At 42.8% G+C, this 14754-nt stretch overlaps 2 protein-coding genes across 6 annotated transcripts in view; one reads left to right on the forward strand and one right to left on the reverse strand.

Moving 5' to 3' along the window:
- ACACA (acetyl-CoA carboxylase alpha) overlaps positions 1–9530 on the reverse strand; it is a 284911-nt gene extending 275381 nt beyond the window's left edge. For all 3 annotated transcript variants that reach the window (XM_059379646.1, XM_059379645.1, XM_059379644.1), the window contains exon 1: positions 9000–9530. Coding sequence is in view for 2 of the 3 variants with exons in the window: in XM_059379645.1 (XP_059235628.1) it covers positions 9000–9037 (38 nt within the window). In the remaining variant the exon portion in view is untranslated. The remainder of the gene's footprint in view (positions 1–8999) is intronic.
- Positions 9531–9571: 41 nt separating this feature from the next.
- The window catches only part of TADA2A (transcriptional adaptor 2A), a 50241-nt gene continuing 45058 nt past the window's right edge, over positions 9572–14754 (forward strand). Inside the window, exons 1-2 of one of the 3 annotated variants that reach the window (XM_059378777.1) lie at positions 9572–9649; positions 12886–13010. In XM_059378777.1, coding sequence (XP_059234760.1) covers positions 12986–13010 — 25 coding nt within the window. In that variant the 5' untranslated portion in view covers positions 9572–9649; positions 12886–12985. Of the gene's footprint in view, positions 9650–9922; positions 10134–12885; positions 13011–14754 lie in introns of those variants that run through there. The other 2 variants (XM_059378778.1, XM_059378776.1) reach the window with 2 other exon arrangements.

Raw genomic sequence — 14754 nt, forward strand, 5'->3', positions numbered from 1 at the left:
GTCCACATCACTGCCAGAGAGATTAAGGTCTAAAACTCAGATGAGTGATAACACTGCTCCCCAACTCAAAATGCTTCACTGGCTCTCCATGGCCTTTGAATAAAGTGTCAAACCCACTATGGTCTGGCCTCTGTCTACCCGTACGGTGTCATGTACAGTGGCCCTTCTTTCTTGTGCTCTGTACTCCAATCATATAGAGAAGCTGGCCACCCTCCTTCATGCTTCTGTCCTTTGAATAATTTGTTCCTTCTGCTTGGAATTTCCTTCCCACTCTTTTCCAAGACTTAACTCATCACTTCCCAGAGACTTACACTTTAATTCTCCCTACAATTGACTAATCTCTTCTTGGAGCCCTTAGTGTACCCAAAACATCTCTATTACAACACATATTATCTTGTATTATAATCATTTTCAGGCATATCTGTCTTCCCAACTGAACAGTGAGCACCCTTTTTTTTTTTTTTAAGATTTTATTTATTTATTTATTTGACACAGAGAGAGATCACAAGTAGGCAGAGAGGTAGGCAGAGAGAAAGGGGTAAGCAGGTTCCCCACCAAGCAAAGAGTCCGATGCAGGGCTTGATTACAGAACCCTGAGACCATGACCTGAGCTGAAGGCAGAGGCTTTAACCCACTGAGCCACCCACGCACCCCTTAGCATCCTTTTTTAAAAAAATATTTCGTTTGTTTATTTCAGAGAGAGAAAGAATGTGAGCACATGAGCAGGGGGAGGAGCAGAGGGACCAGCAGACTCCCTGCTGAGTGCGGAGCCTGCTCTGGGCTCCATGTTGGGCTTGATCCCAGGACCTGAGCCGAAGTCAGATGCTTAACCAAGTGAGCCACCCAGGTGCCCCTGGACAGTGAGCATCTCTTTGAGAGCAGAGACTATTTTATTAGTTCTTGAATCTCTAGTACCTGGCATAGTCCTTGTCCTAGAGTAGGGCCAAATAATATTTATAAGGTAAAGGAATGAACATATACGAATGTCCTAGAAGTGGGACACCTCAGTGGCTCAGTCGGTTAAGCATGTGCCTTCAGTTTAGGGATCCTGGGATTGAGTCCCACATGGGGCTCTTTGCTCTGTGGGGAGCCTGTTCTTCCCTCTGCCTGCTGCTCCCTGTGCTTGTGCTCTCTCTCTCTATGACAAATAAATAAATAAGATCTTTAAAAAGAATGTTCTAGAAGTTTCAAATAAAAAGATATGTTCTGGGGACTCCTGGGTGGCTCAGTGGGTTAAAGCCTCTGCCTTCGACTCAGGTCATGATCTCAGGGTCCTGGGATCAAGCCCCACCTTGGGCTCTCTGCTCAGCAGGGAGCCTGCTTCCTCTTCTCTATTGTCTGCTTCTCTGCCTACTTGTGATCTTTGCCTGTCAAATAAATAAATAAAATCTTTAAAAAAAAAGATATGTTCTATAGTTTGACTTGTAGAAGACTAGTAGGCTATCTGTCAGAAGGACTTTCAGGCTGTTTTACAGGCTTAGAAACCCAAATTTTCCACACAGAGAGAATGGTCCCATTATTTAGGAGCAGATTCATACTAACCAAGCTTATATACAAATTTAACAATTTATTAATTACAACTAGTAATACAATTGTCATAAGTACAAAAATACTATTTTATGTGTAACTAGCCTATCCTGAACCTGAAGGTAAGCCTGTATGGGAAGATACATTATTCATGCATAATTGTTTGCACACTCCATGGAAGAAATAAAACAAACCTAATTATAAAGGGGCAAAAAAAAATCTTACTCTCTTTATATATAAATTACAGGTAGACATATAGTATATAAACAGATAGCTATCTGGCATATCTGTAGTATTAAAACTTCCCGGGGGGGAAGCAATTCGGAAAAAGACTGTCTAAAAGGCTCCTTAGAGCTGACAGTAATGGTAAAAAGCTTGAGGCATACTAGTTTAACTCCTATACTGATTCTTTCTTAAGGAATCAGAATTAGCAGGGTTAATTCTAAAATTCAGATGTTTGATGGCATTAGGCAGATATGTGTCTCTATAATATCAGAGCCTATAACAGGGTGATTATGCATGAAATTCATTGGCTAAGACTCTTTTCTTTGAATGGGCACTCAGAAAGTCAGTTTCCATTGGCTTCAAACCTTCCATTACTTCTTGAATGACTCATTTTCTTTTTGGATATACTATACATACTCAGTATTTATCGGGGGCCAGTCCATTTCCTGGAAAATCTTTACATATCTTGGTTGGGATTCATCACCTTCTGAGGTTCTATAAAGTAGTGGCTACAAGTTGGAGACAGAAGTCTGAATCTCTACTATGCTGCCTGTTTACACTCTAGTGAGCATCAGTAAAATGGGAGTAACAACACCTCCCTTAATGGGTTTTTAAGGACTAAAATGAGAAAACATATATAAAAAGCCTTGAGCAATAGCTACTTTTAGTACCAAATTGGGATGAGAGCTCTGTTGTGTCATTTTGAAAGTGTGTTTGTGTGTGTGTAAATGCATGATTAAACACTAAAGACTTGGGGGCGCCTGGGTGGCTCGGGGGGTTAAAGCCTCTGCCTTCAGCTCAGGTCATGATCCCACGGTCCTGGAATCGAGCCCCGCATCGGGCTCTCTGCTCAGCAGGGAGCCTGCTTCCTCCTCTCTCTGACTGCCTCTCTGCCTACTTGTAATCTCTGTCTGTCAAATAAATAAGTAAAATTTAAAACAACAACAACAACAAAAAACCACTAAAGACTTGGGATGCCTGGGTGGCTTAGTTGTTAAGTGTCTGCCTTCAGCTAGGGTCATGATCCTGGAGTCCTGGGATCAAGCCAGGCATTGGGCTCCCTGCTCAGTGGGAAGCCTGCTTCTCCCTCTCCCACTTACCCTGCTTGTGTTCCCTCTCCCGCTGTCTCTTTCTCTCTCTGCCAAATAAATAAAGTCTTAAAAAAAATAAAATAAATAAACAGTAAAGACTCAGAGAAAACTGTTGTCCTTGGCATGATGGTAGATTCTAGAAAATTAATAAAGTGAGTGGACAAACACTAAAAAATGTGTTTTGTTGTGTAAACATAACCAATTACAGTCATTTAGGGATACAGCTTAACATTTAAGTCCTAATTATCATGCAGCAGAGTAACAATTACATATATCATTAAATATGCATCGGATTAACCTCGTAAATTTTATTTGATTATAATAGTAAAGTACTCATTCTGTATGGTAAGGAACAGTCTTATAGTTAATTGCTCACAATGCCTACGTCTGTTCACTATTTACATTAAGTAAATGGGACACGGGCTCCTGAGTTTGCTCTGCACTGGAGGTAAAGCTGGATTATCCATCCTTGATTGCAACTATGCATTTTTTTCTGTGACCTGTGAGATAAAGTACACTTCCTTACTGATGTATACCAAGGTACTAAAGAAGCAAGCAGCAAAAGAAATTCTATTTAATTGCTCAGTCTTCTGGAAACAGGTTTCTAGTAAGTAGATATGATTCAAATAATGAAAAAAATTCTAATGTGGAGCACTGCCCCCTACAACTTCTAAACAAGCCCCAGGGTCATCCTATGGAGCACTTCTAGAATTAGAAGTACAATTATAATTTATTTGACCCCCACCACGAATTAAATATTTCATATATGTATATAGTCATATCCTCACAAAACTCTTTTGAGTTAGTTATTATAATTTTCATTTTACACATGAGGAGAAAAAAGGCACAGAAAGGGGCACCTGGGTGGCTCAGTGGGTTAAGCTGCTGCCTTCGGCTCAGGTCATGATCTCAGGGTCCTGAGATTGAGTCCCGCATCGGGATCTCTGCTCAGCAGGGAGCCTGCTTCTCTCTCTCTCTCTGCCTGCCTGTCTACTTGTGATCTCTTTCTGTCAAATAAATAAATAAAAAATCTTAAAAAAAAAAAAAGGCACAGAAAAATAATAATTCACCTAAGTACTTGAGGGTGGTAAAGGGTAGTAGTTAGATTTTGTAGTTAAATTTTTTGGATAAACAGAAGCCACACAGCAACAATACATTCCTAGTTCACCTAATGTTTTGGATTCTATCCAAAGCCTGCCTAATGACTCGGGCAGATATTCTACACTTTGTATAGATCAAAAAGAAGTCATAAGGAAGAGGGAGAAGAGATGGGTAGCAAAAGCCTGAATTCATGGACACTCTGCTAAATGGCTATGGCATTATGAAAATCCTGACATCTGTTAACTCTTCAGTTTGAAAGAGTCAGAGGCATTTTATTAGTTACATTTGGTCAGATCTGGTTTTCATTTCATTCTGGCTGTGCTACCCCATAATTAGCTGAATTGGGGCAAGTGGTTTTACCTTTCTGAGACTTATTTTTCCTTTTTTGTAATGTAGGATCTGCAGGACCCTTTAGGAAATTTTTCCCCCTCTCATTCACCTCTGAGATCTTTAGGGCCCTTTTCCTTAACGCAGAAGCAAGCCAGACATGCCACCATGTGGAGAAATGGCTATATAGACCTTACATTTCTGTAAATAGATTAGCAGGAGTGCTTCCACCTTTCCTCTGCAGAATGGTCCTAGTTGAGGGGGATCAGGTTAAATAAGCAGTCTAGGAACCTTCTGCAAAGAAAAGGATTGATTCCTTAACTCCTTGGACGAGGGTGGTCACAAAGAAAGATAAAGAAGAGTGGAGTATGGGGTGGGGGGGGCAGTGCAGGAAGGAGGAAGGAATTGGTCTCGAATGTATGAGGCAGCAGCAGAACCTGGGGAGGCTGGAACCAGTTCCGAACTGGGCCACAGGGGAACCCTGTGCTTCTGGGAAAGTGACTTCATGTGTGTGAACTCACAGAGCTGTGAGCTAAGAGCTGTAATCCTTGAGGCTCTCGCCTTCTGTGGGGTGAAACCCTCTCTTCTGAGCGCATCATAGGAAGATACCTTGCCTTGAAGAGCCCTTGTAATTGGCAAAGGACTGTGCTCTAGGACCCAAATTTCTGGCTCACTTACATGCACTAGTTATACCTCAGAGCTTAAAGGAGAAGAAGTTGAAATCCAGAAGAAAGCATAGACTTTTACTCTCTGTTTATATCTATTTGTATACCAAACAACAAAGAACCACCTCGGTTAGAGGAAAAATAAATATCAGATGAGATAAAGTTTATAAACTCTTTCAGCATTCAGGACAAGTGAGTAAGCAGAAATGATAGAGAATCATTTCCATAGGAAGGGAAGCTTAGAAACTACATTTCTGATTCTAAACACAGCAGCTTAACAGTTGAAGAGGGGCTGTTGGGATATTCTGGACTCAGTCAATGGCAGCTACCTTACAGACCCTGGCAGTAGGATACAATTTTCCCTACTGGGTTTCAAGTTCAAAGGCCAACCTCCTCCATTAAGAATGGAAGGGCCTGGGGCACTGGCTGGCTCAGTCAGTTAGGCATTTGACTCTTGATTTCCACTCAAGTCATGGTCTCAGGGTCGTGGGATCAAGTCCTGCATGGTGCTTGGCGCTCTGCAGGGAGTGTGCTTAAGATTCTTTCCTCTTCCCCTCCCTCTGCCCTTACCCCCTTGCATGTGCTCTATCTCTCTCTAAAAAGAAAGAAAGAAAGAAAGAATAGGAGGGCTTGGAGAATGTGATATCAATTTGTCCTGAAGGTCAATCTTCAAAATATTAGTTCAACATAAACTGATCTGGGACATTATTAAGGCAAATTTCTCTCTTAAGATGTTTTTTTCAGGGGTTCCTGGGGGCTCAGTTGGTTAAGGTGTCCCAGTCTTGATTTCTGCTCAGGTCATGATTTCAGGGTTGTGAGATCAAGCCCCATATCAGGCTCTGTGATGGGCATAGAGCCTGTTTAAGACTCTCTCTCCAAGGATGCCTTGGTGACTCAGTCAGGTAATCATCTTTCTTCAGCTCAGGTTATGATCTCAGGGTCCTAGGATGGAGTCCCATGTAGGGCTCCCTGCTCTGTGGGGAGTCTGCTTCTCCCTTTCCCTCTGCTCATGGTCTCTTGCTCTCAAGTGAATAAATAAAAAAAAAAAAAATTTTTAAATATTCTCTCCCTCTCCCTATGCCCACCCCCTTTTCTCTCCTTCTCAAACAAACAACAAACCTATATATATCCCTGTATCTATCTATCTATGTATTAAAAAGATGTTTTTTAGATTCCTTTATAGATGTTTAGAAAGAGGAGAAAGAAGGCACTTGGTCATCTCTGCTATGACAAGTTAAGTACAAAGTGCTCTGGAAGCATATCGGAGAGTTACTTAACCCAGAGTTTGGGGAGAGGGTGCAGTCACGAAAGATGTTCCTGAGGAAGTGATGTCTCTGTTAATTTAAAGTGGAGGTACCTTGGCCTGAGACATTTCATTCTTTTCCTTTTTCCTTTCCTTTCCTTCCCTCCCTTTTTTCCATTCCTTTTCCCTTCTCTCCGCTTCCCTCCCTTCCCCTCTCTTCTCTTCCCTTCCCTTTCTTTTCTTTTCTTTTTAGAGGCAGAGAGAGGTGGAGGTTGGGGCAGGGGGAGAGGGAGAGAGGAATCTTAAGCAGGCTCCAAGCCCAGCATTGAGCCCAACGCAGGGCTTGATCTCACGACCCCGAGATCATGACCTGAGCCGAAATCGAGTCGGACGCTTAACCAACTGAGCCACACAGGCACCCCCAAACTGAGACATTTCTGAGAGTGAAACGAGACAATATTACTAATTGTAAGGGACAACAAGAATAAACCAGGATTTTACTGAGCAAATTGAGACTTCTGGTTACTCTATTTATAAATCATGTTCAGGTACTTGACCTCCAGTGAAAGCAGGGATCTCTTCACTTTTTACTTTATACATTTTGCCTAAGTGACTTTCTCCATACCTTTGCCTTTACTTGCTCATTTCACAAATATTTGTCCAGGATGAACTTATGGGCACAGAAGTTACAAAGAAGAAAGGACATAGTGCCTGCCCTCATGCTCTGTCTAAAGACACACATCCAAAGAAACAATTTTAATACAATTATACAACTTTCGTCCTGGCCTTTCCTCTGAGCTCTTACATCTATCATTTCCACTCAGATTGCACTTACATCTATCATTTCCACTCAGATTGCAAAACACAAGTCCAAAACAGAACATTTAATTTCTCCAAATCTGTTCGTCCTGTAGCTAGTCTTAAAATTGATGCCACTATCCACTACATTGCTAAAGGCACAAGCCTTTAGCAGATGAGATAAAGTTTATAAAGTTTATAAGTTTATAAAGTTTATAAACTGCCCTAAACAGTGTTATCCTTCTTCTCACTATGCATTTTAATTTCTCCACCTTTCTTAAGCACAATGACTAAATTGGGGCTTAGAATTCTAATGAGGGCCCAAGATCAATTGAAGCAGAAGGGTAATTTTCAAGTGTTTAAATGCTATGTTTTTAACAAATAGATCCCAGTGTTAATGTGGGATTGTTTTTTCCAGAATAGTACAACATTGATGACTCATATTCAATTTGTTGACAATCATGACATCCAGATCTAGATATATGCCCTAGGCTGTCTCAAAAAACTTCAGTTTAGGTGAGAAAGACATGAAGATAAGTCCTCAAGAGTCTGACCCTATCTCCTCTTTGTGAAGAAGGTGAGTGGTTGCAGATGTGTAAAGGTGTAGGTGAAAGATCAGTGTTGATTGACTGTTGAACAATGGCTGTATAAAAGGACAAGTATTTCTTTAAAAAGTAACTTTAATGTTTCTATCATCTTATTCTCCACACAGCTGCCAGAGTGATCCTTTTAAAATAAATCTGATTACCTCTCTCACCACACACTAAGGAATCTTTCATGAGCCATCTCTGCAAGGAACCTACTCTAAAACATTTAACATTCAAATCCACACTCATTGGCAAAATGTTTTCCAAACTGGTAAACCCTAAAACCAAATCTCCTTCAGTCAAAAAAAAAAAAAAAAAAAAAAGAAATCTGGTTATTCCTTTGCTCTCAACCCTTGTGAGGTACTCTACCATATCTCCCCCCAAATCCAAAGTCCAACCGTGGCTTACAAGATGATGCATGATCTGGTTTCTGCCTGTTTCGCAACTTATTTCACTATGTTGCTGTGCTGAAGTCACACTTGTCTCCTTACTTCTTCCCCAACAGGCCAAGCAAGTCCCTATCTCAGGGCCACTGCAATTCCTCTTTCTCTTCTCCTAGTTTCCCTCTGGAAATCCACGTGCTGCCTCCCTTAACGATTAGGTTTCTGGTTATGAACTCTTTCAATTAGGAGGCTTCCCTTGTCTACCTCATCTAAAAGACCAGGCCCACATCACTCTTATTCCTTTATTCTGATTTATCTTTTTTCCCATAAAACTTAACACATTACCGGGGAATTACCTCTTATTTAGTAGTATGTGTATTGCTTCATGTCAATCCCCCCCACTATGGTATGAGGCAGAGACTGTTTTGTTTGCTGCTGAGTCCTCAGCACCTAGAACAGGGTCTGCTCTTTAAATATTTGTTGACTAAATGACGAAATAGACTTTCGGGATACAGCAAATGTAAAACTACGCTATAATAGAGCTACTGACATGATGCATAGTAAAATGTCTGGAAGAGTATACCAAAACGTTAACTGTTTAATCAATACAGTGGGAGCTGGGGTGAATTTTCGCTTGTGTGAATTTTCTGATTATTTTTCAGAACGAATTTGTAGCCTTCATATATTAACAGATCAATCAAGAGGCCACACCAGCAGAAAATGCAAATGAATTTAAAGAGAAGTTGGGCAAAATTTATGAAAGACAGACTTCTAAATAGATGTAGGAGCCTCATGGGGACGATAACCACGGCTTCAGTGCCCTTCCCCACACTTCCCAGCCGTGTGTTCCCAAGTCACTCATAAGCCAGCCGAAATGTCTTCACCTGGAAAATGGGGACAATAATAGTGCCTACCTCATAGGTTGTTTTTGAAGATTCAATGACACCATGGATGTCACCTCCTTTGTAACAATGCCTGGCATGCAATAAATACTCGACAAATGGTAGCTATTACAGTAATTAGTAGTAGTAATAAGAGATGCTGGGACATACCTAGCCCTCAAGATTGACATCAGAGTGGACCACCACATCCTCTCATCATTGCGCCTCAGTCTGGGCCCCTGAAGCCCAAAGAGGGGATGGTTCTTCCCAAAGAAGAGAATTTCCACGTTCCAGAAGCGTCTGAATAAAACGTACCCTGTTTACCCTCACACCGTTCAGTCAGTCTGGTTAATCCACGAGCCCCACTACAAGACCCGCTCGGCCTCCGCTGCCTTCGCGGCCACAGGGGCGGGCAGGGGGGAGTGGGAATGTTAGAAACACAAAAGCAGGACGGTACCGGCCCGCTCCACCTCACCGCGCTCTGGAGCGGATCGAACGGCGGCGCCACGCACTGGCAAGCCTCTGGCGACCGGCAACGCGCCTCACGCCAAAGGGACTGCTGCCCGGACTCAAGTCAGGCAGGCTGCTCCATCCGCCCTACCCCCCGGGCCTCAGCCAGAGAACAGCGGCGGGCGCGCGGCAAGGCCGGGGCGCGGGCCGAAGGCCGAGAGCCGAGGGCCGAGGGGGCGGCAGTGCGGGGCCGCGAGGGCCGGGGAGGGGCGGCGGCGCGCTCGCGCCTGGGCCGCTCGAGAGCGAGCACGTACCCCCGGGCGCGCGCGCGGCTGGCGGCTCCTCGGCGCGGAGGCGGGGGACGCGGCGAGGTGAGGCACGAGGTGCTGTGGGGCGGGTGGGGACGGGGCGCGAGCCCCTCTAGCGGCCGAGGGGGTGATGTGGACGGCGAGGGGCGGTGGCGACAGGGGCGGGCTGCGGACCCCGGGCTCGGGGGAAAACGCGGCGCGCGGGCGGGCGAGCTGGCGGAGCTGGGCCAAGCCGCGTTTGGGGGAGGGCGGCGCGGGCTCGGCCTGACCCGTCCGTCCCGCCCCGCGGCGTGCCTAGCGCGCCCCGCCCCCTGGGCGGCCCTGCGCGGCCCCGCGCGGCCCCAGTCCCGGGATTCTTGTCTCTGCGGTGGCGCGCCTAATTACGCTGGGAACAGACGCCCTGGTGTCTTTGCTCCTGACCGACGTTACTTTTCGAGTTTTCAAGTCGGCCTTACACACTAGGTAGTTCACCTCCATTTTGGAGCTGAGGCCGAACTGAGACTCAGGTAAAATGACTTGCCCAAGATCATACAGCTTAAGGAACGAGGTGAGGAGCTCCGCTTTGTCTGCAAATCTCCAAACCCTACACCTGTCCCCTGCATCACAGCGAATGCCTGTCTTCCTCGTCCCAGTGGCTCTGAATTTGGCAGATTAATTTGGAGCTACCACCCATCCTTTCATGAACGTCAGTGTCAGAAATGTCTCTCGTGAGAAGAAAGGAGAGGAAGAAGAATCTGCTTATTGGAATATTGTGTTTATGATATGGAATGTTTATGCGTTTTTTACTTAACCATCTCTTTTTAAAAAATGATTTCTTTATTTATTTGAGAGAGAGTACGAGAGATAGCATGAGAGGGGAGAAGGTCAGAGGGAGAAGCAGACTCCTCATGGAGCTGAGAGCCCGACGTGGGAGTCGATCCCAGGGCGCTGGGCTCATGACCTGAGCTGAAGGCAGTTGCTTAACCAACTTAACCCAGGCGCCCCTTAACCTTTGGTGAAGTGTCGCTGCTGCTCACTACTTTTAAGACATGGGCAAGTAGCAGTCTTTCAGAACTTCACTTCTTCTTTAAAAAAGCAGCAGGCCTGAAGGTTGTGAAGAATTGGAGATATTCCACATACAGTAAGCGGTACCAGAGTAAATGAGGAAAGTTCAGCAAATTTTGGCTTTTTTTAAAATTACAGAGCGCATAATACCTTTTGCTAAACCCATTTTTCTTCAGAGACTAACTTTTCCTGGGACTAGAGCAGGGGGAGAACCATTCCTATCCCAGCCCACTTAAGAAAAGACAAGTTCATTGATAGCCATGTTATCTGAATGTCATATAGCCTTAAGGATGAATTATACCCCAAGCTCAGAGTACCTGGTGGAAGAAGTCACTCCAGGAGAACTAAAGATGAATTCACCTTTTGTGAAATTAACATTTGTCCATTACGTTTTCTTTATTGAGTTCTTTCTCTGTGTTTGGCACTTTGAAGCATACAGATGTGTATTGGATAGTAGTCCCTGCTTTCATTTAGTCTAGATATGGGAAAAAATATGCATTCAGAAGTAATCCTCACAAAGTAGAATGGGATGCCAGAAAAGAGATAGCCAAGAAGCTGTGGGACCATAGAAGGAGAAATGTTTTCTTGACTTAGAGTGAAGTATGACTTCATTTCTGCCTTCAAGAAAATACTTTATACTGTTGTTTAAACATTAAGTATTTGTTCAAAGAGTAAGTGACCAAACGTTTGTCGTCATAGGGTTCCTTGGTTTCTAGTAATAGAAGGTCATTCGTATTAAAGTATTATTAGAAAGATAAAGAAATGGGAAAAAAATCCAAACAGTTGGGCCATCCTTGGGGATGAGGATCTCAATAGCCAGAGCTCATGGACCAAATTCTTTGATTAATGAATGACTGGGTTCCAATTGACTTCTGTCCTTGTATGTCTTACACAAGATTAAGATTTTTCTTTTATTGGGGCATCTCGGTGGCTCAGTGGGTTAAAGCCTCTGCCTTAGACTTGGGTCAAGATCCAGGGTCCTGGGATCCAGCCCCGCTTCAGGCTCTCTGCTTACAGGGGAGCCTGCTTCCCCCACCCACCCACCCACTCCGCCCCCTCTGCCTGCCTCTTTGCGATCTCTGTCAAATAAAGTCTTTAAAAAAAAAAGATTTTCTTTTTAAAAAATATTTATTTATTTGACAGAGACACAGCAGGAGAGAGAACATAAGCAGGGGGAGTGGGAGAGGGAAAAGCAGGTTTCCCGTTGAGCAGAGAGCCTGATACAAGGCTCAGTCCCAGGACCCTGGGATCATGACCTGAGTGGAAGCATATGCTTAATGACTGAGCCACCTAGGCACTCCATGATTAAGATTTTCACAGGAGATCTGGCTACTTTAGCTATAAGGGTGAGGTATACAGTACCTACCAGAACCATATGAAATGTGGGTGAGTCAGTTTCTCAAGGGAAAGAGGGTTAAGGAGAGAAGTGATAATGCATAGAGAAAAACAATTGTTGCTTGTTAGAGGTATGTAGCCTTTATAGAGAGCCAGGTACCACTGTGTCTTATTTATATGGATTTTGGTATTTAATCTTAATAAGGACTTAGATACTATTTTTCATCCCCACTTTACAGAGGGAGAAACAAGGTTTATAAAGACAATAATAATTGGGGAGCCTAGCTGGCTCAGTCGGAAGAGCATGTAACTCTTGATCTCAGAGTCATGGGTTCGAACTCCACATTGGGTGTAGAGATTACTTAAAACAGGGGCACCTGGGGGGTTAGTTGATTTAAGTGTCTGACTCTTTTTTTTTTTTTAAGATTTTAATTATTTATTTATTTTTGACAGAGAGAGACACAGCGAAAGAGGGAACACAACAGGGAGGGTGGGAGAGGGATAAGCAGGCTTTCTGCCAAGCAGGGAGCCCAATGCAGGGCTTGATCCTGGGACTCTGGGATCATGACCTGAGTCGACGGCAGAAGTGTCTGACTCTTGATTTGGGCTCAGGTCATGATCTTGGGATCCTGGGATCCAGCCCTGTGTCGGACTCTGTGATCAGTGGGGAGTCTACTTGAGATTTTCTCTCTCCCTCTGCCCCTCCTGCTGCTCTCCCATACACTTTCTCTCTCTCTCTCTTTAAAATAAGTACATCTTAAAAAAAAAACCCATAAGACAAAATTTTTAAAAAGATAAAATAATTTGCTTAGCATTACAAAGCTAGGATGTGGTAGCTCTGAATATGTTGCATTGTCTTCTCTGCATCTTGTCCCTTTGATTTATTTTCTGATCTATATACCACTTTGGTTTGTTCACAGGGGTCATCAAACTTTGGTGTATGTGTTGGCCAGTTTTGACATCTTGAAGAAGCGCTGCATTGAGGAAGATCAAAGCAAGACTGTTTGCAAATTTTAGGGAATGGACCGTTTGGGTTCCTTTAGCAGTAAGTATAGTGGGAACAAGTCCCAGGTGAATATTAACAGCAAACTCAAGTGGAAGTTAATCAAAGAAGAAAAATAAGCACTTTGAAGTTAAAGCCCTGTGAATCTAATCCTAAAGGAATAAGAATATCAAATCAAAATAAAATTAACCAATACTTAATTGATTGCCCACTAAGCACATGACACAAACATATAATCCTAGGTCTTGTAAGAAAACTATGCTCAGGCATAATATGATTAACCTACAGTTTAATTTAAGAAAGCAGTTGGATTTCTCTTTAGAACCAATAACACATTTTAGATGTCTTGATAAAAAATTAAGTAAGTGGTAGAACAAAAGACATGCTTCTCTACTCTTTCCCTTTTAGGGGGAATTTGTGCTCTAAGAGTGAACCACAGTATTATAATAGTAATGCAGAAAATTATGCTGTGTATGTGAAATAAATTCAGGCAGCCATAGCTATGGAGAAAAAATACACTGCCTTTTTTTTGTTTCTGATGATAAGAGATTTGGCAGAAATAGAAATTCTATTGTTAGATGTTAGTAGTATTCCAATGAGAAGAAACAGAAAGCCACTTTTTAGGGTATTTCCTTTTCACCAATTTCTTAAAGAACCTCATAGTTACTCTCTCATCACACATATCTATATAAAGTTAGGACAGAATGAAGTCTTCAAAACCTCTAGTTCAAATCTCTCATTTTACACATGGAGAAAACCGAAATGAATTTTCCTGATGCTAAAAATGTAAACTGAAACCACTCTCATTCCCTTTTTTAAAATACAAAAAAAAAAATTAACTTTTTATTTGGAAATAATTTCAAATTACAAGAAAGTTGGAAGAATAAGAATCATACAAAAAATCCCCATAGGCCCTTTATTAACTTCTTACTCCGTTTTTGTGTTTTGTTTCTCTGTAAATATATAGACTGTATATAATATGTATTTATATGTTCTTTTATGTGTAAGTAGATATGGATACCCCCCTTTTTTTTCTCCAGAATCTTTTTTAATGGTAAGGGACATATATCATGGTCCTTTACCCCTAAGCATTATAGTGTTTAATTCCTGAGAATAGGGATATTCTATTTCTTAACTTCAGTAGGGTTACCAACTAGTAAATTTAACATCAACATGAAATAGATTTATCCGATCTGCCATCTAGTTCATTCAGTTTTGTAAGTTGACTCAGCAATGTTCTTTATGGTGTTTTTTTCCTTCTAAGACAGGACACAGTCAGGAGTCAGGTCTTACCTTAAGCCTTAAGACCTTAAGTCCGGGGGCGCCTGAATGGCTCAGTGGGTTAAAGCCTCTGTCTTCGGCTCAGGCCATGATCCCAGGGTCCTGGGGTCAAGCCCCCTAATCGGGCTCTCTGCTCAGCGGGAAGCCTGTTTCCTCCTCTCTCTCTGCCTGCCTCTCTGCCTACTTGTGATTTCTCTGTCGAATAAATAAATAAAATCTTTAAAAAAAAAAAAAAAAACCTTAAGTCTCCTTTTTTTTTCTTTAAAGATTTTATTTATTTATTTAAGAGAGAGAGCATGAGAGGGGAGAAGGTCAGAGGGAGAAGCAGACACCCTGCAGAGCTGGGAGCCTGATGCAGGACGACTTGAGTGGAAGGCAGCGGCTTTAAACCAACTGAGCCACCCAGGTGCCCTCTTTAGCCTCCTTTAAACTGAAACATTTCCACAGCCTTTGTCTTTAGTGATATTCACACTTTTGAAGAAGACAGGCTTTTCCTCTCTCCCCC

The sequence above is a fragment of the Mustela nigripes genome, chromosome 16 (assembly GCF_022355385.1).
Source record: "Mustela nigripes isolate SB6536 chromosome 16, MUSNIG.SB6536, whole genome shotgun sequence".
In the NCBI taxonomy this organism is placed as follows: domain Eukaryota; kingdom Metazoa; phylum Chordata; class Mammalia; order Carnivora; family Mustelidae; genus Mustela; species Mustela nigripes.